Source organism: Polyodon spathula, chromosome 21 (genome assembly GCF_017654505.1).
Source record: "Polyodon spathula isolate WHYD16114869_AA chromosome 21, ASM1765450v1, whole genome shotgun sequence".
Classification (NCBI taxonomy): Eukaryota; Metazoa; Chordata; class Actinopteri; order Acipenseriformes; family Polyodontidae; genus Polyodon; species Polyodon spathula.
Genome location: NC_054554.1, coordinates 18,074,216 through 18,099,747, shown reverse-complemented (window position 1 = coordinate 18,099,747; position 25,532 = coordinate 18,074,216). Strand labels below are relative to the sequence as shown.

At 39.5% G+C, this 25,532-nt stretch overlaps 1 protein-coding gene across 2 annotated transcripts in view; it reads left to right on the top strand.

Moving 5' to 3' along the window:
* LOC121296224 (Na(+)/H(+) exchange regulatory cofactor NHE-RF1-like) overlaps positions 1–25,532 on the top strand; it is a 76,873-nt gene that overhangs the window by 41,850 nt on the left and 9,491 nt on the right. The window contains exons 2-4 of one of the 2 annotated variants that reach the window (XM_041221554.1): positions 12,741–12,908; positions 15,553–15,706; positions 20,361–20,404. In XM_041221554.1, coding sequence (XP_041077488.1) covers positions 12,741–12,908; positions 15,553–15,706; positions 20,361–20,404 — 366 coding nt within the window. Of the gene's footprint in view, positions 1–12,737; positions 12,909–15,552; positions 15,707–20,360; positions 20,405–25,532 lie in introns of both variants that reach the window. The other variant, XM_041221552.1, reaches the window with a different exon arrangement.

Sequence of the window (25,532 nt, the reverse complement as noted above, 5' to 3'; positions counted from 1 at the left end):
TGTAGCTTATAAAACCTGAAATGGCTCAAACTGCTATGCAGTGAGTGTTATTTCCATCCCTGTGCTGTATGCAGATTTATTCTGGCATCTGGTATTATAAAGTATGCATGTTTTGAAATAATTATAAGCACTGTAATACAGGGGTTTAAAAAAAAAAAAAAGTGGTGTTCCAGACAGACAGACACACTGGGTTGTTACTTGTTGAGCTGTGGTGTTCTGTCTAATAATGAACACGTTTATTGTAATGTAGCTCTCATTCTGTTATTTATTGATCACTTTCTAAATAAATAAATAAATAAATAACACTGCTGCCGTAGGCTGTAATGTTTGTCTATTGCTGTTTCAGAACTACCATTATATAGTTTTATTAAACTGCAGTATATGTATGATGTGCACCAACATGTCAGGCAAGCAGTCTTTAGAATGAGGGTGTGATTTAAAGCAAATCTGGTGTTCTACCACATTATATGGAAAAGATGAGGAAACACAGGGAATTTCTTTCCTTTACTGTATGTAGTAGGCAGGTTGGTAGCTAAAATAGATGGATAGAAAGATCGTTTGATTTCAGCTCATTTTATTTGTTATATTCCGTTTATACTTGGATGTTATTGTCCTATAGTCCTATGCTCTGGTTGTTAAGTATATTTTTAACATATATTGTGATGACATTATGTACCAGCATATTCACAACTTGATTGCATTTATTCAGAAATGGATTCCCAAAGATTCTGCTCGTAATTGTACACAGCATCCATTTTTAGCGTATCGCCTAGCAACAAGGTCAGAGACTAGATTAAAGTTGATTCGAACGATGTGACCAGCTACTGTCGTTTTGAGCAGGACGATTATCGGGCGACATTAAAATGCCCGGCTACGCAACAGCAATGAAGCAAGGCCAGGTTTATACTTGTATTTGTGCATTCGCCCAGGCTAAAGCAAGGCCAGTTTTATACTTGGTGGTCCTGGGATAACACAGGTTGGTGAAATTGCTTATTTTTGTTGGTAGTCCAACCCACAGACAGACAGACAGACAGACATTGGAGGAAAAAGTTAGTTGCAAACAAGAGACATTTTTTTTATTGTTGTGTTATGAAGAATGTATTTCCACTCGGGACCTGCTCATGTGGTTGTCCAAGGCAGGTTGTAGGAGAAGATTTGAGGGACCCTGGCAGCCTGAGGCGCACAGCCTGTATTAGAAGCATTCATAGAGGCTCCCACGATGGATCAAGAGAGAACTGCACTCAACTGTGTTAGACAACATATCCCTCTAAACCAGCAGTTCTCAAACAAGGTGTCAAGGGAGACGCGAGTTGTGTGTCTCTTTTTTGGAGGTTGGGTGATTTGAAAAAAATAACAGTTATTATACATTTTAAATGTATAGATTTCAAAATAACTAAAATAAAATAACACAAAAAGCTTTTGTTTTAATGTGCTAATGTTCCTTAGCAACTGTGACACGTTGCACAAACTTTGCGTGGTTCCCCCTCCCCACCACCACAAGTAAACATAAAAACCATATCAGCAGCGCGCTTACAAAGTAAGCTGAAGTGAGGGCAGCAGCGGTGGTTCCAGCAAAATGCAGAAGCCGAAAATACGACAAAGCATATTTAAAACTGGGCTTTACATGGAGCGGGTCCAGCGATGCACCGAGCCTCAATGTTTATCATGCAGCGAAATACTGGCAAACCACAGTATGCAGCCCTACAAGCTACGCAGGTATCTCGAAACAAGACACCCTACCTCAGTATCTAAACCCGTAGAGTTTTTTCAGAGGAAGCTCAATGAGTTTATTTATTTATTGCATTTATATAGCACTTTTTATACAAAGTATCACAAAGCACTGTAGTACATAGCAGAAAAAAAGAACAAACCACAATATATGTGTATAGCATCTCACACATACAACCGCCACAGTCAGACCATTTAAATAACAGATTTAAGTAACGGTGTACACAATACAAAAGCAGCAATTTTAAAGTTACATTAAAACCCACTAAGATAAGAAAGTTAACGGGACAAAAAAAACATTTTAGCTGCTGACATTTGTACTCCTTTTTTTTTTTTTTTTATTAACACTTAAATTGAACAAATCCCTTCTACTTTATTAATTTTTTTGCAATATATAGGATTTTCAGTTTGTTATATTGTTTTTGTAAACTGGGGAGGCGCAGTGTTTGTGCAGTTCTGTAATGATGCCTTGGATTCTGGCAGTGGGATAACCTCCTTATACTCCTGACTGATTAATTTAATTCTGTTTTTTTTTATGTGTGTGATTCTGAAAAGCAGCAATTGAGGCATTGTGACCCAGTGAGAGGCAAATCTGCTACTGAAGGGCCATTCCACGCCTAGTTTTAATTAAATGAACACATTTAATAGAATTAGACAATTCATTTTGGAACAAAGACCTGGACAGGAAGGGCTAAGGTTGTCCTCCCCTTGGTTAGGGTAGGAGACCCTGGTTTCAGACCCCCAGGCTTCAGGGCGAGCAAGCTCTGGAGGGAGTGCTCAAGGAAACTGGCTCCCTGCCCTTCCTTCTGTTTTGGAGTAAGGGAACCAAGTGTTTGTTCCACACAAAGTATTGTTTACTTAGTGCTCCAACTGAGAGCTAGGTTTATTTTGTTTGTTTTATTAGCTGGTTGTTTTGCCACCGCAGTGTAAGAAATAAAACCAACACCAGTTTAAAACTGTAAATCGAGACTCCAGCCTGATAATTTACACTGTCCTCAGCCACCCTGTTGCATTACAATTGGCAAAAGCGTGCGATCATCACTTTAAATACAGTATACAGATGTCAATGGTGCTCAATCACTGAGGATAATGCATCAAAACAAGTCATCGTGGGTAAGCAGCTTGTTGTATGATCATGTTTGTGTACTCAAGGCTGCAGAATCCTATTTTACTAGAGTGTACTTGAAGCGATCGTCTCGTGAGGGTGCCTAGTTTAACTGCCGTGTGGTGTTACATGTTATGGCCTTTGAATTTAAAATGACATCATTACAGTATTTTACTGTCGGCACTACCACTGCATTTAAGCCTCTGTGGCTTACTTATTTTCAGTTGCGATGCAAATCTCAGTTTTTCACTAAGCGGACATGCAAATCTCAGCAATCCCCCCTCCTCGTCGTGCTGCAATCCCATTCCATCTACGTGCATATCACACAATAATACTGCTGTACTCGGTATGTATTCAGTGAATGTGTATTCACTTTATTGAAACACATTTTCACTAACCTGTTATATCCACGCTGCGTACATGCCTAATCACCTGAGATGTGATCAAATTCATAAACGGCTTTATTGGCTGTACATGTCATTGCATTTGATACAGTACTCTATTACATGTAATCAGTGTGCCCCGAAATGATTCTTACAAGTGGATTGCTTGATTCATACAAGCGGAGTATTTTACATTGGTTAGTATAGGAATTTTTTGGTCCAAGTGGTTTTGATCAATATACGGTTGATTCTTATATCAGTGGTTCTTATAAACTGAGGCACTGCACTCTGGAGAAGTTTTTTTTTTTCTTTCTATCTGCCGAGAAAGCCTTAAATGGTGCATAAAATGAAAACCGTTGCACGAAAACTCACGAAACTTGGTAGGGTTATAGAGGCCTTTTGGGAAGTTGTGTCAGACATACGGTTTTTCAAGAGAAGTCGATTTTGTCTGGGCTTTTTCGACCTGAAAAAAGAAACCAGGACCAGGGGTCACAAATGGAGATTAGACAAAGGGGCATTCGGAACAGAAAATAGGAGGCACTTTTTTTACACACAGAATCGTGAGGGTCTGGAACCAACTCCCCAGTAATGTTATTGAAGCAGACACCCTGGGATCCTTCAAGAAGCTGCTTGAAGAGATTCTGGGATCAATAAGCTACTAACAACCAAATGAGGAAGATGGGCCGAATGGCCTCCTCTTGTTTGTAAACTTTCTTATGTCACATTGTTCAGCAGCCATATCGTATTTGTCAAAAAAAACGTTGTCTTCTCTGAAGCCGTTATGCCGATTTGAAGCGAAACTTTGCAACATAGTCTTGCAAGATTGTTTGTCAAGTTTGTTTTAAAGTAAGTTGCTACATAAAAAAACATGGCTGCCACAAGCCAGTCAATTTTTAGTTGTAGTCAATTTGCACATATTACAAATTAAGGCCAATGGGAATTGATGTATGCTCTATTAAAAAGGTCAAATGTAAAACTTACAACTCCTTAGAGTGCAGATATGGCCATGGTTCCTGTGGATCACATATAGGAAACCATATATGACCGATCAAAAATGCGCATGTCCATGACCTCTGATATCTACTTAAGGTTGAATGTAAAACGAGCTCATAATAACTACTTAGAGTTCAGATAGGTCATGGTTACTGTGGAACACACATAAGAACCCATATATGCTGTATCAAAAAATGTCTTTAACTGTAACCTTTGAGAGGTCCTTAAGGTCAAATGCAAAAGTGGCTTATAACTGCTTCGAGAGTGTGAGTAGGGTCATGATTACTATGGAACACAGATAGGAACAAGAATACCTTGGAAGCTGCCAAGTTGCTTGCAACTGTTAGTTATTGTTATTATTAACCACTTCAACACAATGACGTATGCATGTATGTCAAATGAAAACCCACGTACAGTACCATGTCAAGTTTCTCAGTCTAGCGTTTCAAGTTTCATTCTCTAAGGCAGTGCTAGTACTGTGGAACGTGCAATGAAAATCAAGGGAGGGTCCCGTGACATTTGTATCCAATTGCTTATCATGTAGCGAGTCCAATCTACCTGTGGGCGTTTAGAAGACAGATATATTGCGGGAAGCCGTTCAGCTTTTACAAGTGTGTGTATATTAGTGTTTTAAAATTATATATATATTTTTGTTTTATATTTTAGTTTTACTTGTTTAGTTGTATTTTTATATTATTTTTAGCGAAAGCTAAACATGGCAGCATACGTGGAGAGCCACAGTGGGAGTGAAGTTAGTTCAGAGGATTTCATTTCCAGCGACAGTGATGCTGACTTATCACTGAGCAATGAAGAGGATGTGGAGCCAAGAACAGTACAAACTGTACAAACAAAAGAGCATGCAGCTGCAAACGGGAAGCTGTTTGGTTTGAAATGGCAGTGCTGTGATAAAATACTATCAAAACACAGCACTAGGTACAAGGCAATAATGCAAGCGTCTGCAGCAGCCATATCCATTACAATGCCTGTGCAAAGTAGCTTTTATATCAACAGCCCCCATACTTAATAATGAAGAATCACTTTTTGGTTATATTTTTTACAGCATAAACACGAGAACGCTTTGCTCACATGGGATCCACGATAAGTCGAGAGTAATTTTAGGAGGCATTTGCAAGAGGAAAAAAACACTTGCTAAAATGTAATGATGCATTTGTTTATAAAACAGAACATATAGTGGGTTCGGGTTGGGTAGCCAGGCTTTTCCTGGGAAGGGGTTTCATTTTTAGATCTGGGTTAAAGCTCAAACAAAGAAAAAGGAAGGTGCCACAAAAATAAAAATTAACAAGAACAATTGAAAGTGTAGTTCTTTTTTTGACCTTTTAACAATTAAAAGGAAGTGACTTTCTGATGTAAACAAGTTGCTTTTGAGATCGAAAGGAACAAGAATATTAAAAGAAAAGACATGTTGTACAGCATTTATTTAAGAAAACTATATATTTTACCGCAACTTTATTTGAATACTTGCATCAAGTTTCACAGACCCTATTTTACCATCCTGAGTTGTCAAAAAAATAAACAAAAAAAAACAAAACCTAATTTTGCTTGGCAGGTGCTGTTTTGTTCAGTCAAGTATTGGTATCTCTGGGTTTGTGAAACCAGCAATTAAAGTTCACTTATTTGGTATACATTCTAATTTCAGGTGTAATCTTAATCTTAACTTCATTCAATTTGGGTCCCTGAACAAAAAAAAAAATTTTTTTGTCGGTCAGTGCCAATATTAACATTGCGTGTGAGCTTGTTCTGGTCACTCTTCTCACTGTGTAGCACAGACCTTCCTGTCCAGTATGACGATTCTCTCATCGGAGAGAATTCCTCCCTAATTTCCATGGAAATAATGAAGTCTTGGCTAACATTTCTGCTGTTTACAGCTAGCTGGTAATGCAGTCAGCCTCTTGCCAGAGACATGGGGGAGAAGGGGGGTGGATAAAGAGGGAGGTGGGGTGAGGGGGATAGAGAGAGGAACGGTGACAAGGAGAGAAGTGGATGGGGGTGAAATGAACAAGGGATAGAGAAACCAGTCTTCTCACGTCCCATGTTATGTCGGGAATAATGCCTCGGCAGACTAATTCTTTCTAAGCCTTATCTGACTGTGGAATGTCTTTCTTGATATTTTCAGTGCAAAGGGAGGGGTGGCTGATTCACCCCATCAGATTGAAGCTCTCATACCACTTGAGGGAACCCAAACGGTTAGGGGTGTGTAGGCTCCGTTTAAACTTTTAGGAACAAGTTTAACCACACAAGCCCTCAGTACAGTGTGATACTTCACTTTCAGACATGTTTTAGAAAGGATTTGTGTTCTACAGTGTGAAGGTTAAATACTGTAACAGCAATTTATTACTAGTATATTAAACATTAAACTATAGTGTCAAATTTTTCTAGCTTGATGGTTCCCAACCTTTTTCAATGTAGGGACCACCTTTGTGTTTGGATTTGAGTCATCAACTTTGCTTGATGTACATATAAAAAACGCACAGGAATACAAACACGAGGTGGGTGGGAAAAAAATAGAAAAATTAAGAAATGGTTGGATAGTGTTCCGGATGTTACATACCACTTTTGGTGAGCTGTGATGTGTAAATCACACAGGATTGGTGGTGCAGAAATTTAGGTTAAATATGACATGTCCGAACAGGCTGTACACATTTCCAGAAGTAGTATTAAGAGAATTTCCATTATACATTATAAAGTACTTCAGAAATGATATTAACTTTTTTTGCTTTAACTCAATATTTTTATTTATTTATTTTTTAAATATTAAGTATTTTATTATGTATTCTGCTTAAAGATAGGTATATAAAAATGTGCTATTCCATAAACAGAGGGACTGTACAATACTTCAGTATTTTTCAATAAAAACTTTCTGGGTGTTTGGGGAAAATTACAAGACATTATTTCACTTGACATTAATACACGTTTTAGTCGGAGGGTCTTTTTATAAAATAGTGGACATTACTCTTTCTTTTTCTCAAATGAATATAAATTGGAATAGCTGATTCATTCCATTTTTTTCCTAGCTGTAAACAAGTGTGTGTCATGTTTTGTTTGTCTGTGCTACCGAATGTCTCTGCCCTTTTTAAGAATTAAATGCCATCTCGGTGACTTCTCATGACAAAAAACAAACAAGCAGGCAGCGGAATTCAATTCCACCCCTGTCCAATTATATGCATTAACAAGCTATACTGCAAGTTATGGTGGCTCATAACCATAACCATTACCAGATCTCAGATTCAGGGATTTCAAGAATTTACAATGAACTGTTTTTAACAAAGAGGGAAGAGGAAAGGGGAATGTCGCTTGTTCACTGTAAAGGATTAATTCATCATAAAACTTAATTTAGAAAGTGACCTTGTTATATACTCTACAACAGATTATGTTGTCAAATTAAAGTATATCCATAAACACAAGTGTAAAGTAAAAGATTTAAGAAACCAAGTGGAATAGACAATAGAGTGGGCCAGTGCCTGAGTGCAAAGTGGTTGCTCATTAGTTTGTACCTGTTGTCGTGGGAGGTCCGCCCTGCCCTGCAGTCATGGTCAGGTCCTTGTAGCAGGACCTCATTCCAAGCCTGCCCAATCCAACTTTTATCTCGCTGCTACCTCCTAACAGTGTTTTTTACATGGCATCTACAGCCTCAGCTCTTAACGTCCTCTGAAACTACAAACCCCCTCTGGAATTTCAGGTGCTTTGTTCAGCAAAGAGAAAAGAAGCCAGCAGCTGCCTATGACTCCACAGAACAGGGTGGTAGGGAACAAGGGCCAGTGTTAGTGTGAGGAAACTGCTAATATGCTCTTTCTGATTCTGTGAATGTACCCCTGATTTGGAAGGATTGTTCCAGTGAAGCCTCTCATTGTAGGCAGAGTGAGTGACCCGCTCAATAAAAAGAAAAAGATGCCACTGTGTAACTTTGTTGCACAACAGACGCAAATTAGAAAACTCTTGAGGACAGCACACCTGCTCGTTACCAGCTAGCTGTGGAAGGCATGACTCTGCTGTTCGGAAAGTCTTTACTTTCCTTCTAGGCCAAGCCTACAGGCTGGCAGTCGTTACACGCTGCATTGAGCTGCTGCATTTGGAATTCCAATCCCATTTAAACTTTCTATATCTGTGTTTATTTTAGATTCATGAGATTTGTATAACCTGAATGTAATTCCTGTATTTACTGTAGGTAATTATGTGCCTAAGGTTTCTGCGATGATGAAATGCACTACAGTGCTGAGCTGGCCAGTAGTTATCCAATGTAACAAATGTTCCAGTTTCAAGAAATGTCTCCAGTTGTATTCATTTATATTGTGTGAGGTGAGGCATGCATGACTGTACTGTGTTTAACCCATGGCACCATTTTTATTATATTTATTTATTTATTGCATTTGTATAGTGCTTTTTATACAAAGGTATTGCAAAACACTGTACAGTACATTGCATAAAATAGAACAAACCACAATACATTTGTCAGACGTACAACTGCCAATAGGAGGAAGTGTGGTCCAGTAGTTAAAGTACAGGGCTTGTAACCAGAGGGTTGTCAGTTCAAATCCCACCTCTGCCACTGATTGACTCACTGTGTGACCCTGAGCAAGTCAGTTAACCTCCTTGTGCTCTATCCTGTGGATGAGGTGTTCGCTGTACCTCCCGTGTTGCTTTTGTTGACCTTAGGAATAACCAGCAGCCCCATATCCAAACCACACTCAGAGAACAGGAAGATACAGGGTCAGTCATTCCTGCAAATAACTAAGTGCTAATCCATCCAGGGCCTTTTAAGTTAACGGCAAAATCTCAGTTCCATACTGCACAGGGGAGCCAGTGTAAATAGGCCAAAAAGGGGATAATATTTTCACTTTTCCTGGTTTTAGTGAGAGTTCTAGCAGCGGTATTCTGAATAAGCTGCAAGCGGGATACCACACGTTTTGGAGCACGAGAAAAAAGTGCATTACAATAATCAATTCTAGATGAAACTAAGGCATGCATTAGTCTTTCGGCATCAGATACGGAAATAATTGGTCTAAGTTTGGCTACATTTCTGAAATGGTAAAAAGATACTTTAGAAACTTCCCTAATATGAATCTCAAATGAGAGCTCAGGATCAAAGACGACCCCAAACTTTTCATTTCCAGTTTGTTTTGATAGAGTCTGCAAGGGTCAAGTTCATGTAATCCAATTTTTTTTTGTTGGTTCTGTGAGCACACTGGCATAACCTCTGCTTTACCTGAATTCAACATTAGAAAATTCTGTGATAAACATGGCAAATGAAAAAGAGCACTGTGTGATATGCAAGATTTAATGTATATTTAAAAAAAAAAAAAAAAAGCACAGGTTATGCAAAACCAGATTATGGGTGTGAAATCATAGTGCTCTTTTAAAAATCTATCTGGGTCAAAAAAGCGTTGTGCTGCTTTAACGCAAATAAGAAACTGATGACCGAAAAAAGGCAAGCACGTCATTTTGAAATGCCTTGCTTAAACAGTGCCCAACCTGCTGTAAATGTTGTGTAGTGATTTTTATAGATTGTATATATTTTTTTGTTGCATCTTTATTTTTGTTTCCATGTTTTTGTTTTATTTGAAATGTTTTGAACGTTACATTTCGGTTTTTGTTTGGGTTCGTTCAGCTATAATAAGGCACAAGTAAACGTCATGTTATTACTATATGAAAACGTGTCTATGGCCACTGTACAGTGATAAAATGGCAGTGGCAAGGAATTAAAAAATAAATAAAAAATAAAAAAATAATAAATTCTGACAGAGGTCACGCTAGCCTTTAAAAATGTGCATTTGTAAAAAGCATACCATCTCTGCGTTTTCAACCATGTACCAATGTCTCTGTGGGTAGCTTTCAACATCATAACTATTTACAGTTTTCCTTTTTGCACCAAAGTCAGTGTGCTTTCCAGATCAGTCTTAATAATTCTCAGGCGCTTCCATTGAAATTGTCATGTTTTTACACAAACAAATTTGTTGGTCTGCACTCTGTTCTAACAGCTAAAACCCTGTTCTGCTGGTACACAAGATACAGGTATCGAAAGCAAGAAAGATGTCAGAATAGTTCTCAGTAAAAACTGTGCAGGTGTTATGTGCAGCACGAAAACCAAACTGAAACTTCTCTCAAATATACCATTAAGAGTTAGAAATTGTATTGAATTTTAACAACTCTCTCTGGAACAGGGCTACTTGGCTCTGGTCCTGGAGGGCCTCTGTCCCTCCTGGTTTTTGTTCCAACAGTACCCTAAATTACTTTAAGTGGTAATGGGCTCAATACATTAGAAAGCTTAACAGCAGTTGAAGAATTAATTACCTGGGATTTAAATGTACATTCCACAGTCTTTGTAGATACTGGCAGATTCACCATAAAAAGAATGGCAAGATGATCAGAAATAGTAAGAACTAGGGTTATAACATTCTTAACAGGTAAACACTGAGAAATTACCAGATGTAAAGTATGGCCACGATTATGCATAGGACCTTTGACATGCAGGATTTAATCTAAGGAATAAAGTAGCCTAAAAAATTCCAAGGAGTTAAAATCAGAATCAATGTCAACATGAAGGTTAAAATTACCCAATAAAAAGTGTCAATATAGAGAGCAAATCCCCAAATTCAGTCAGAAATAGTGGGTTTGACTTGCGTGTTTAATTTTAAATAATTACAATATGAACAAATAATGGACTGTTTTAATGTCAAGGTTAAAACTTCAAAAGATGAATAACCTTGAACGGTTCCCTGTTGGATTCTAAATTTGCTATAGAAAACAGTAGCAACAGGAGTGCGAGCTTTCTGGAAAAAAGTTCGCTGGAGAAGCCTCAGTCAGGGAAACATTGTCATTCGGTCCAAGCCAAATTTCATTTAGACAGATTATCAATGTTGTAATCCTGAATAAAATCATTAACGGAGCCATATTAGACAGAAACCTGACATTAAGTAAACCTTGGCCCAGTCGAGAGCATGTGATTGTGCAGAGGTAATAAGAATTTGACGAGTGTTACTGTAGCATACACCTTTGTGTTTACACAGCGAGTAGCTGGAATGGCAGGATACTTTAATCTGAATTTTACATGCCTCTTTAGATTCCCCTCCCCTCCACAGTTTTCTAGTTTTAAATACCTTGCTATGTGATGTTCGACGTTATCAGCTGGCCTGCTTGCCCCTGACTATTCCGATAATATCTATTTATTTTCCAAAAGCAGTCCCAGTAGTTTATAAATCCCAGCCCTTCTAACACACACCAACCAGCCAGCCAAGTATTTAAGACCCTAATTCTACTTAATACTTCATCCCCCACCACCACCAACAGATAGCAGACTTGAGAGAATAATTCTGCATCCTAACTTTTTTCAGCTGTCTTGTTAATGATTTAAAATTCTCTTTCAGAATCTCAGATGACAGATGCAATTTGCACCAGCAAAAATTTGTACTAACTATTTTCGGTGAACTGCTCATTTTTGTTTATGCGTCTAAGTATTCCAGTTTGTTTTTCAGGTTTGGCAACCTTCTGCATCAAAGAATGCGTGACATAGCACTTCTTTCAAATAGTCTTCCTTAAATTGAGATGTATTGACCACCGTATGTATTTAACAAGAAATGTCATCTCAGGATTGTATTATCATGGTAAAAAATATAACCAAAATCACCATGAACATACATTTATTTATTTGATTAGTTTTTCGGGAGAAGGTATTTGTTTCATTTTTTTTTTTTTGTTATATTTTTATTACATGTTCATGTAGGCCTCTCCCTTTTGATAATGAGGTCATATTTTTGCCTAGGCTGTAGTGAGAGCTGCTGAACAAAATCATTCAGACAGTAGCTCCGACTGGGAGAGCATTTCCTAGTATTTTACTTTATGGGCACTCCATGGTTTTGCATCAGTGATCCTGCTTCTGTGGTGAGCTATAGTAGTTCTGGGCTGGCTTTGAATAAACTTGGGAAATTACTTGCTGTATTGTGACAGCTGTGAATGGAACAGTAATGAAATAGTGCATGCAGTGTACAGTACCACAGGTCAGACATAAGAACATAAGTTTACACTTTTCACAATATATCCAAGCATCTTGTTGGCCTTTTTTATAGCTTCCCCACAACTCAGAATGGTGTATATGTATTATTTAACAAACAAAGTAATATTTAGACAACATCCTGCCTTAAAATCTGAATGTGATTATTGCACTATAATGGACATTCATTGATCACAATATGTGCTAAATGACCTGTGTAGCCCATTCAACACTGCTTCCTAAGCCTTTTAGCAGAGCTGCTGTGATCTGTGCTGTTTTTCTGTCTGCCTGTGTCTACCTTCCAACACTACAGGAGGCAATGTCAGAGCCAACTGAGACTAGACTCTGTCAGCAGTAATGAGGTCACATACATTTTGTATTGGGTGCCATTCCTTTTGTTGTTTTTTAATTGATTGGCTACATTGCATGCCATTGTGTAAATGCATTCAGACACATTTCTATTCCTGCATTATGTTAAAGGCACTATACTGTGGTTTGTACTGAGCAGCCCTGTGTGTTTCTGCAGCAGTTTAAGAGTGAGCACCGCCCCCGCCTGTGTAACATCAAGAAGGGCTCCACTGGGTACGGCTTCAACCTCCACAGCGAGAAGGCAAAGCCAGGGCAGTACATCCGAGCCGTGGAACCCAACTCCCCGGCAGAGAGGGCCAACCTGCGAGCCCAGGACAGGATTGTGGAGGTACTTGCTGCACAGCCAGAACCATAACCAGACCTCCCTGCTCCTGCACAGAGATGGAGAGCACTGGCCACATTGCATGCTGCTTTAAACAGACATGCTTCACAGCTTTGTTGTTGTTGTTGTTGTTGTTGTTGTTGTTGTTGTTGTTGTTTAACATCTTTAACCCTTTGCAGTCCATTTATTCAGCACTTGTCAGGCGCGTCGGGTCCAATTTATTTTCACACGCGCTGTTTATTTTACATACCTCTTTATAGACAAGCATACTGATAAATCCTCTCCTGATCACTTGTTTTATCACCAAACTCCTCAATAATGTGATCCAAGTCATTATTTTATTACTATAACATCTCCAAAAAGCTCTGCAAATGTTTGTGATATTCTTTGAGCACTGGATGCAGAAGCAGATACCTCCTTTGTTAATGTCCGTGTTATCTCTGTAGTGGATGGGGCTATGAGATACGGCCTTTTTTTTGTTTTCATTCAGCTCCTATCGGTCTCACTCAGCCATTGAAAGGTTTTCTCAGCTTTTTCTGGAGAAAAAACGAGCTCTAGTCGTTTGCTTTGTGCTTTACATCTTCTTGATATCGGACCGGGTCTGACATTTGACTGGAAAGGGAAAATTGTAAAGTCGGACCTGTCCGACATAGGACTGCAAATGGTTAACAAAGCAGCCTCACACAGCCTGTCAGTATAGATAGTAGATCCCCCAAATTCACAATGATGTTATATTGTTACAAGTGACAACCTCTAGGGAGGTGTAAGAGGTTAGTGGGCTGAGTCAAATGGTGGGACTGGCAAAAAGTACACACGGGGCTTGTTCTAGTTCTCCCCGCAGCAGGGTTTTTATTAAATCTGGCCGTAAAATGGCCACCGACCAGTATTCCAATCAAAAAGTAAGTAAAAACAAAAATAATGAAATAAAAAGTCAAAATAAATTCCCCCACCAGTATCAACAATGATAAAGGAGGAGGCGAAAATAAAAAAAGGTAAACTAACACAAGTCCCGCACACAGTAAAAGATAAGTTATAAAAATAGATAAATGTTTCACTGGTGCTCCTGCGCTGGCCTCTAGGGGGCTCCTGGTCCTGGGTAGGGTTTTAGTGCCATGGTCCCGGTCGTTCTTCCGGGAAACAAACTGAAACACCATCTCCAGTCTCTGAAACACAACACACCTTTTACACACGTTAACAAATCCAACAGCACGTCTCCTTCACTGTTCCCCAGGACTGAGCAACCGAGCTTAGATCGTACCGTCTTAAATACTGTTCGACCCCGCCCTTAGCCTCTGCCCCGGTCACCGCTGTACCCAATGGGCGTACATAGTAACTCCGACTGAGGTACATGGCGCGGCGGCCGTAGACTTCCGCGTTCGGGCGGAGCGAGCGATCTTTCTGGAATTCCCAGACAGTTCGACCTTTGTCTTTTTGCCGGTCTCGTCCCGTTTTATGCAACGCCTCCAGCGACTGGGAGGATCGATCACAGCTCTGACCCGTTGCACCCCCTTCACAGGAGGTCAAAGGTTGCTTTGCAATTTGTAAATTGGCAATGTTAGTGTTACTTTGTTGTTCCTTTTAAAGAGCAATTAGATTCTAATTCATAATTGTTTTAATGCAACTGCTCCTGAGCTCAGGCACTTAATATCAAAATATATAAAAATATGAATTAAATACATTATTTATGGTGTTTTTTAATCATTCTGAACTTCTCGGAGGGAAGTTTTATTTTATTAATTTTATTTTAAGATGAATTGATTCTTCCTCAGTGTTTGACCCTGTTAAAGTTTAGTTCAGTAACTTACTGAACAATGAATAGCACTTGCACATAGTGCTCAAAAACCCTACCAGGCACCCTGCTGCCTTGGAGCAATTCAAGACTCATGCACTAAGCTGCAGTGCAAAGTCTGTATAGTAGAGCAGTTGAGTTTGATAACGCTGCAGTGCAATGTCTCTCTGTTTGTACAGTGCACATCAGGGAGGAGACAGCTATGAGGGGAGCACCGTGCTAAGAGGATCTCTGTTTACAAATGCTTCTTGCATTCCTCCAATTCCCTGAGAGGAATTAAAATTGGAATTTCATTATAAACTCTGTAGTGTTGGCTATACACAAGGGTCAGCCTCAGGGTTGGGGTCAATTGCTGTTTAATTCCAATTCCTTTTTTAAATCAGAAGAATTGGAATTGATATTTGAGACAATAATTGTGATTAACTGTTTTTAATTTGACTTACATTTAAATAATTTGTTGCCACTGTGAGAAATTAATTTTAAAAGAATACTGCTAATTGTAATTTTGATCAATGATGTGTTGGAACTGATTAAAAGGTAATAGGAATTGGGAATTGATTTTAAAATGGAATTTAAAAAATTGGAATTGACTCTAAGCGTGGCTATCCTGCTGGGGACAGCCAGCAAAAGGATTCAATACATTTATTAAATGATGTCACACAATTATTTTATGTCATCTTTTCAGCTTATTAGATTGTGTGCATCTTTGTGTAGGGGGATTACAAGCTTGAATGAGCCTAGACTCTTTTGAGCCGAGTGTGACAGTGCCCCTGTGCTGTCTATACAGGTGAATGGCATGATTCTCCTGAGCAGAGTGTGGCAGTGTCCCTGCTCTCTAACCCAGTTGTGCTCTCTGTACAGGTGAATGGCATGTCTGTGAAGGGGAAGCAGCACTCTGAGGTGGTGGCAGCAATCAAGGCAGGCGGACAGGAGACCAGTCTTCTGGTAGTGGACCCAGAGACTGAGGATTTCTTTAAGAGGTGCAGGGTGACCCCCACTGAGGCACACCTCACAGGTACAGACAGTCTACAAGCAACCCCCAACCTCACCAGCCATTCTCTCCAACCCATCTGCACTGTGAAACTGACCTGGTTAATGACTGAAATCAACAGTATTTCATGGTTAATCCCACTCTGCAGTTTCAGTTCATCTTGTCTAATGTCTAAGTCAATGTCTAATTCTGTGAAATACCTGTAATGTCTTGAAGTTAAGACCTTTTACATAACCATTTAATGAACAGCATAAAAATCATAAACTGAGTCATAGTCTTGAACTGTATGGTAGACTGAATCTCCCTCGCCCACGAAAGGAAACCAAAGTATGGCCTTTTGAGCCACTGGTTGCAATTAGCAGGGAGAGAATCAAAGACCTGATATTGCTGTGCAAACACTCATGTTGAGAATCAATCCCCAGGAACTGATGCCTTTTGTACTTGCTATATTGCTTGGAGCCATAGATTTAGGCAGCACTGAGAGACCCTAGTAGTGCACATTCGATCCTGACGGTGCCTGGCAATGCTGTTGAAAGCACTGTGACTCACTGTTGTGGCTACTCCCCCAAGGAAAGGTATGGGAGCCTGGAAACTTGGATCGCTGCAGTAACAGGGCTTGTGATCTGTTTGATTTAAAGATTAAACTAGCTTGTAATCATTCAGGATTAAAATTTCTGCTTTATCTTGGTTCAAAGTCAACGTTCTTGAGGAAAACTGCTTGAAACGGCAGTAACCAATAGGAACAGCTGTTCCCTTGTCATCCTACACCTGGTAAATCATTTTATGAGTAGCACAGACACCTCAGAGCTGACTCTGAGTTCGGGGGATGTCCCTGTTACTCTTATTGATTGACATCCTGAAGCCTATTCCCTCATCTCAACGGACACTTTATACAGACAATATATGAGGTTTTATTCTGTCTTTAGAAGTACAGTATGTCTAGATACAGGGACTTTGTATTCCATTTTTTTAAATTTTTTTAAACAGATTTTTATAAAACTAGAGTTCAGGTTCTCACATTCATGTTGTGTGTTTCTCATTATGTAATGTTAGGTACAGTGGCTCTCAAAAGTATTCACCCCCCCCCTTGGACTTTTCCACATTTTATTGTGTTACAACATGGAATCAAAATGGATTTAATTAGGAGTTTTTGCCAATCAACACAAAAATGTCAATTTCAAAGTGAAAAATAAAATCTACAGATTGTTCTAAATTAATTACAAATACAAAACAGAAAGTAATTGCATAAGTATTCACCCCCTTGAGTCAATATTTGGTAGAGGCACATTTGGCAGCAATTACAGCATGAGTCTATTTGGATAAGTCTCTACCAGCTTTGCACATCTGGAATACTGCAATTTTTGCCCATTCTTTGCAAAATTGATGAAGCGCCGTCAAGTTGGATGGGGACCTTTTGAACAGCAATTTTCAACTCTTTCCACATATTCTCAATTGGATTGAGGTCCGGGCTTTGACTGGGCCACTCTAGGACATTGACCTTTTTGTTTTTAAGCCATTCCAGTGTGGATTTGCCGGTATGTTTGGGGTCATTGTCCTGCTGGAAGATGAATCTTCTCCCAAGTTCTAGGTCTCTTGCAGACTTCAGCAGGTTTTCCTTCAGGATTTCTCTGTACTTTGCTGCATCCATTTTGCGCTCTATCTTCACAAGCTTTCCAGGCCCTGATGCAGAGAAGCATCCCCATAGCATGATGCTGCCACCACCATGCTTCACGGTAGGGATGGTGTTCTCAGGATGATGTGCGGTGTTAGGCTTGCGCTAAACATAGTGCTTAGCATTGAGGCCAAAAAGTTATATTTTGGTCTGTGACGGGGAGCGTGAGGATCTGAGCTGCAAATCTCCCTCCCGATCCAAGAGGGCACTAAGCAGAGGTACTTGCATGCCTGTTCAGAGATGGGCCGGCTTGGAAGGGGCGGAAAAGGAAGTCGGCCATCTTGGTGCAGGGCGGAATGACCATATTAGGGGACAAAATCACTGTGATCAGCTGTGTTGCATTAGGCAACTTGCAGGTGTGCTGAGTCGCGCTGATCATGGGGTGGAGTCCCCTGGTATATAAGGGCTGTCATTTTGTAAGTGCGAGGCTTTTGTTGAGGTAATGCGGGAGCTAGGTTCCTGAGCAGTGTGTTTGTTTATTTGGGTATTTTTTTGTGCTACGTGTTTGTGTTTATTGTCAGAGTGATCCCTGACGCCAAGTTGCTGCCGCACCACTGCCAGCACTTTTCACCTTGGACACCACACACCCCGGACAACAGAACTGAACATTTAAGCACTTGAGCACCTGCACTTTTTACCACCCCAGAAGTGCACCCAAGGAGCTGAGAGGGACTCGCTCTGTTGGAACTTATGATTTATATTTTTGTTGCTTTGAACTGTGTTTTTTTTGTTCAAGTTCACCCTACCATTGTGGTAGGGTTTGGCAAATTCAGAAGTGACTCTGTGACGTCTGCTCCACACCCACACCCACTGCACTGTCACATGGTATCATCAGGCCATAGAATCTTCTTCCACTTGGTCCCAGAGTCTCCCACATGCCTTCTAGCAAACTCTAGCTGAGATTTGATGTGACTTTTTCAACAATGGCTTTCTTTTTGCCTCTCTCCCATAAAGGCTTGTTTTGTGACGCACCAGGGCTATTGTTGCCATATGCACAGTGTCTCCCAGCTCAGCCGTGGAAGACTGTAACTCATTTAGAGTTGCCATAGGCATCTTAGTGGCCTCCCTGACTACTGCCTTTCCTGCTCAGATACTCAGTTTTTGAGGACGGCCTGTTCTAGACAGAATCACTATGGACTAATGGACTTTAAGAACATAAGAAAGTTTACAAACGAGAGGAGGCCATTCGGCCCATCTTGCTCGTTTGGTTGTTAGTAGCTTATTGATCCCAAAATCTCATCAAGCAGCTTCTTGAAGGATCCCAGGGTGTCAGCTTCAACAACATTACTGGGGAGTAATACAAATGTAGATACAAACTGTGCTCTGGGGGATATTCAATGCCTTGGAAATGTTTTTATACCCAACCACTGATTGGTGCTTTTGAAGAACCTTATTTCAGATTTGCTTTGAATGCTCCTTCGTCTTCATGATGTAGTTTTTGTTAGGAAATGTACTAACCAACTGTGGGACCTCCCGGTGACAGGTCTATTTAACCTGAAATCATGTGAAACACCTTAATTGCACACAGGAGGACTTCCTTTAACTAATTATGTGACTTCTGTGACTTGGTTGCACCAGAGCTTATTTAGGGGTGTCATAGAAAGGGGGTGAATACTTATGCAATCAATTATTTTCCGTTTTATATTTAATTAATTTAAAACAATTTGTAGTTTTTTTTCACTTTGACATTATGGAGTTTTTTGTGTTGATCAGTAGCAAAAACTCCAAATTAAATCAATTTTGATTCCATGTTGTAACACAATAAAATGTGGAAAAGTCCAAGGGGGGGTGAATACTTTTGAGAGCCACTGTAAATAGTGGAATTTTCAACTTTCAAAATGAAATGCTGGAGTGAGCATTTTGTAAATATGGAGAAACATTATTCTACATTTGTATCTCTAAATCAAGTGGCTCTGTTCATTAGAACTTTGTACCCACTATCTTGTCACAAGATGGAATATGGTATCTGCAGGGATAGAGGGTTGGGGGGAGGTTTGCAACTATATTCAAATGAATCATTTTCTCTACTTTTTCTTTTGAGCTTACTAGATGAGGTGTCTACTGTCTCTGCTTTCTTATTCCAAGAAGTGTCTCATAGGCGTCACCTGCTCTATGGAATAGTGTAGAACATCTCTGGCCAACAGTTCATTCAACCATTTACTTAGTTAAATCTGTCTGCTACGAGGTATCTTTGAAAACAGTTGAAAGTGAACGGGTTACGTCCAAAGCCAGTATCTAGCAGCTGCTCTTCCACATTTAACACAGCACTCCCTGGTTATACTGTAGGGTTGTACATTTATCACAGCACTCCCTGCTTATACTGTAAGGTTGTACAGTATATTTAACACGGCAGTCCCCAGTTATACTGTATGGTTGTACAGTATGTTTAACACCACACTTCCCAGTTATACTGTATAGTTGAACAGTATTCTGCAAAAGTTTGCAATAAGTTCTTGATGTGAGAAATTTATTTCCTTCTGTCGCCAGGTAACACTTGTATTTAAACACTCAGACTTAGTGAGTCCTTTCTTTTCACCGCACCTCATTATGGCACCAATTGTACGGTTACCAAGGGCTTCAAAATAAGCACAGTGGACTTCCAACTGTGACTTTACATAACAGCCCTTTCTGTGCTGTTGGGAAAACAAATAACTGCCTTGGGTGCTGGCAAAGCTGATTAGGGCAGGCTTATAAGCAGCCAAGCAAGGAATCAGGAGTCAGTGCAGGCTTGCAAATTAGACAGGGCTGCAGAGCCATGGAAGGTAACGTTCCCTTAGCAGTGCTGGAAAGGGGGTTCTGATTTGTGGGAGAAGCTGTCTTTAAACTTGGTGACTTGTTGCTGGTGGCACCCAAGCTATTTAAACTTTTACTTTCAACATTTCTGGAATACAGGAACAGTCTGCTGTAAACCTGTCCTGCGCTTCTGCCATGAACCTGTGCATGTGTGCTAGCTGCAGAGAACATGAATACCATGAGCTAACAACTAACAGATTCCTCTGTTTGCAGGTCCTTTACCAGAACCTGTTCTCAATGGAGATGTGGAAGAGAAGGTAATAATTTGTTTTATTTGAAGACAATAAATATTGAGAGGAACGGTAGTTCCTCATACAAGTTAGAAAAACTTGTTTGAAACTACCGTGTCTCTATACAGCTCAGAGTTTTGCTGCTTTCACCATGCTGCAGCGACAAAACTAAACCACTTAGAATTACCATCTGTACCTGTACCAAAAGTCTGAAACTTTATTATATCAAATGTGAAAAAAAAAACATGTAAATACCTCTTTTACAGTGTGTAGCGACTATTTAAACAGAAAAAATAACTAAATAACTGGACATCTACCAATCGTGATTACACATGTTGGTCAATGTCAAAATAAACCAGGGAACGCAAGCAGTTTGATATCCACACCATTTATATTAAACAATGCATTTATTTTTTAAAACGGCACATATCGCAGCAAAATAAAAATAAATAAATAATTTAAAAAAGAATTGCCATGGTTTGAACTTACAACATGACGTCCTTGAAGAGCACACTGCTTTAGCCCGCTGCACCACCTGACAGTTGTTGAAATGCGTACATTTTTTAATCTTACATCCATTCCTGATCAGCTTTTGCAGAAAACTTCGGTTTCTGCTTGCTCATAGAAATGCTCTATTTCCTGTTTGAAAATTTCTGGTTTCCTGTTTGGTAGAATGTTCCCCCAAGTAGGAGAAAATAAAAAATAATTGGCAATGACTAAAATTAAAAATAAATAGATTAATTAATTAATTAAAAACTATAATAAAATAAACAAAAACAAAGTCATTATTTACAAAAATAACATAAGGTTTGTTTTTCACATTAGCCTACTGCATGACTTCAAAAAATGAAAACTATAAAAAAATAAACATTATCAATATAAAGTAGTGTAACCAGCTGTAAACTGGTTATATGTAGGCCTTCATACAGAACTGTAAAATCGAAATCTTTCTTATAAAAAAGAAAATAACTCTGTTCACATTGTGTAACGGGAATGCACATTCAAGAAAACATACTTCAAAGTAGCCCCCATATTAGCACAATCCACACAGAAGTAACACTTATCAACTTGTCGTGTGCATTTACCACATACTGCTGTTTCACAACGGGCACATATATCAGACATTTTATTTTTATTGCATTTAGTTACTTGTCACTGTTTTCTGTTGCGTGTGTCACTTGATGCGCACTATATCCAGACTGAGCTGCGTTTAGAAAACTGGCCTAAGTATAAAAGTGTTTTTGTTAGATGTTCTCTGAGTTAACTAGCATATTACCTAATTATCCTTTTGTCACCAATTATTGTTAACAGGTGAGGGTCCACGATTACTATAAATATAGGTAGCATAGGCACAAGTTTGTCATTCCTGAATGTAAGGGAGCAGAAAATGGCAAAATACGCTCAGTTAAGCAAAGAAAATTGTAATTACTTTAAGAAATGAAGGTCAATCTTTAAGACAAATTGCAAGAACTTTGCAAGTGTCTATAACTGCTGTGGCCAAGACCATCAAACGATTTGAGGAAACTGGCACTCATGAGGAGCGAACAAGGTCAGGCAGGCCAAGGGTGACCTCAGAATCGGAGAACAAGTTCATTCGAGTCACAAGTCTGTGAAACCGGCGAATAACTGTGCCTGAAATACAAGCTCAGCTAAATGCTACTAGAAGTCCAGATGTTTCAACATCAACTGTTCAGAGAAGATTGCGTGAAGCTGGCCTAACTGGAAGAATTGCTGAAACCATTGTTAAGAGTGCAGAATAAGAGGAAGAGACTTGCCTGGGCCAAAACATACAGAAACTGTACGTTTGAGGAGTGGAAGTCGGTCTTACGGGCCGATGAGTCAAAACTTGAAATATTTGGGTCTAACCGCCGAGTATTTGTAAGATGCAGAGAGGGTGAACTTATGGGTTCTGCATGTGTAGTTCCCACTGTCAAGCATGGAGGAGGCAGTGTCATGGTCTGGGGTTGCTTTGCTAGTGACAGAGTTGACGATCTTTACCAAGTCCATTTCAAGCTCAACCAGCATGGCTATCAGCATACTTCAGAGGCATGCCATTCCATCAGGATTATGGCTAGTTGGGCAGTCCTTCATTCTTCAGCAAGATAATGACCCGAAACACACCTCAAAGTTGTGCAAGAACTATCTGGCGAAAAAGGAAAGTGAAGGACAATGGCCTGGTCTGCCCCGTCTCCAGCCCTCAAACCCTTAGAACTTGTATGGGACGAACTGGACAAAAGTCAAAGCAAAGCTACCCACAAATGCCCTACATCTCTGGGAATTGCTCCAGAAGAGCTGGGAAGACATGTCAGGTGATTTCCTGCTGAAACATGTTAACCGAATGCCTCGTGTTTGTGAGGCTGTTATTAAGGCAAAGGGTGGCTATTTTGAGGAATCCAAAATTTAGAGACAATTTTCAATTTTCTTGAACATTGCTTTGATACCCGTTATGTTTTGTTATGTATATTGTAACGTGTTTTCATTTTCAAGTATTTACAGAAACATATACAACGTAAAACTTTGTCAATTATGAAAAAAACCTAGTTTCCAGCAAGTGTACTCAGACTTTATTGTACAGTGTGTGTGTGTGTGTGTGTGTGTGTGTGTGTGTGTGTGTGTGTATATATATATATATATATATATATATATATATATATATATATATATATATATATATATATATATATACACACACACACACACACACACAGTGGCTTGCAAAACTATTCAGACCCATGACCAATTCTCTCATATTACTGAATTACAAATGGTACATTGAAATTTCTTTCTGTTTGATATTTTATTTTAAAAAACTTAAACTCAAAATCAATTATTGTAAGGTGACATTGGTTTTATGTTGGGAAATATTTTTAAGAAAAAAAAAAAAGACTGAAATATCTTGCTTGCATAAGTATTCAACCCCCACACATTAATATTTGGTAGAGCCACCTTTCACTGCAATAACAGCTTTAAGTCTTTTGGGGTAAGTATGTACCAGCTTTGCACACAGTGTTGGAGTGATTTTGGCCCATTCTTCTTGGCAGATTTGCTCCAGGTTGTTCAGGTTGGTTGGATGACGCTTGTGGACCGCAATTTTCAAATAGTGACACAGATTCTCAATGGGATTGAGAGCAGGACTTTGACTGGGCCACTGTAGGACATTCACCTTTTTGTTCTTGAGCCACTCCAATGTTGCTTTGGCCTTGTGCTTGGGATCATTGTCCTGCTGAAAGGTGAATTTCCTCCCAAGCTTCAGTTTTTTGGCGGACTAAAGCAGATTCTCTTGCAGTATTTTCCTGTATTTTGCTTCATCCATTCTTCCTTCATTTGTAACAAGATGCCCAGTCCCTGCTGATAAGCACCCCATAGCATGATGCTGCCACCACCATACTTCACTGTAGGGATGGTGTGTCTTGAGGCATGGGCAGTGTTAGGTTTGCGCCACACATAGCTCTTTGAGCTTTGGCCAAAAAGCTCTATCTTGGTCTCATCTGACCACAAAACCTTTTCCCACATCGCAGCTGGGTCACTCTCATGCTTTCTGGCAAACTCCAGATGTGCTTCAGATGGTACTTTTTGAGTAACTGCTTCTTTCTTGCCACCCTCCCATACAGGCCAGTGTTATGCAGAGCTCTTGATATGGTTGACTGGTGCACCATTCCTCCACTCCCAGCCACTGTACTCTGTAGCTCCTTCAAAGTGATTGTTGGCCTCTCTGTGGTTTCTTTCACAAGTCTCCTTCTTGTTTGAGAGCTGAGTTTTGACGGACGGCCTTTTCTTGGCAGTGCCTGGGTGGTGTGATACAGCTTCCACTTCCTGATTATTGATCCAGCTGTGCTCACTGGGATATACAAACACTTGGATATTATTTTGTACCCTTTCCCTAATCTATGCATTTGTATTACTTTATCTCTAACTTCTGTAGAATGCTCTTTGGTCTTCATTTTCCTTCAGATTCACAGCCTTACCAATGATCCTTCAACAGTGGGGTTTTTATCCAGAAAATGTAACAGCAACTTTAATCGTGCAAACTGGGAGCTTCCACAGCACAGGGGTTGAATATTTATGCAAGCAAGATATTTCAGTTTTTAATTTTCCTAAATATTTCCCAACATAAAACCAATGTCACCTTACAATAATTGATTCTGAGTTTCAGTGTTTAAAAATAAAATATCAAACAGAACGAAATTTCAATGTACCATTTGTAATTCGGCAATATGAGAGAATTGGTCAGAGGTCTGAATACTTTTGCAAGCCACTGTATATATAAACTAGCTGTTGTTTGTGTTGCCGATTGCAGATGAAAAGGTGTATTGTACATTCAGAAAGGAATACTATTTAATTGTCCTTATAAATCACATACCTTGACCCAAGTAAAATAAATAAATAAATAAAAATTAACAGCTATTCAAAAAAGCCGACAAAGTGCTCAGAGAAGTTTTAGCGGTTGCTAAAAGATGAGCTGCATTACTATGTGTTTAAAATGAAAGGGATTTCTTCTTTAATAATCCTCCCGGCTCCACACCTAGAGGGCAGAGGTCAGCTTACCAGCACAAAGGACTGCGTGGGTGAATGCACTCTCTCTTCCTGATTCAGCAGACAAGCAGCGCAGAGCAGTGCATGAGAGCAAGTCACAGAGACAAGTGAAACCAACCAAACTCAGCTTTATCAAGCACCCCAAAAGGGAAGCTAGCAAGGTTCCAGAGACAGTGTTAGCCGGCAGGGAAGTCCAGGAGTCACAGCTTAAGGAGTTGGGTAACTAAATAAACCAGGAGTTGAGAAAGACAGTTTGCTATATTTAAAAAGACCTTAAACTGAAACGTTCAATGAGCTTGTGGGCTGTTGTGACTGTGCATTACTGCGTTCTACACTGGAAGAACTTGGTGAAAAATTACAGAGACTGAACTGATTTTATTTAAGTTACATAGACTGATTCTGATAAGCAGTGTGTTTTTGTTTGGTTTTATTTTAGAATTATTAAAAGGGCAGCTTTGCTGTAAAGTTCTAAATAAAATTAAGAAATAATTATCAGGGGCAGCGGCACGTTGAAGACAGCCTAAACAAGTGAAACTCTGAATGTAATTGCTCTTCCATTGATAAGGCTTACTGTGGATATCAGTGCACGGAACAGGTTAGTGGGATTTTATGGGTTTATGTG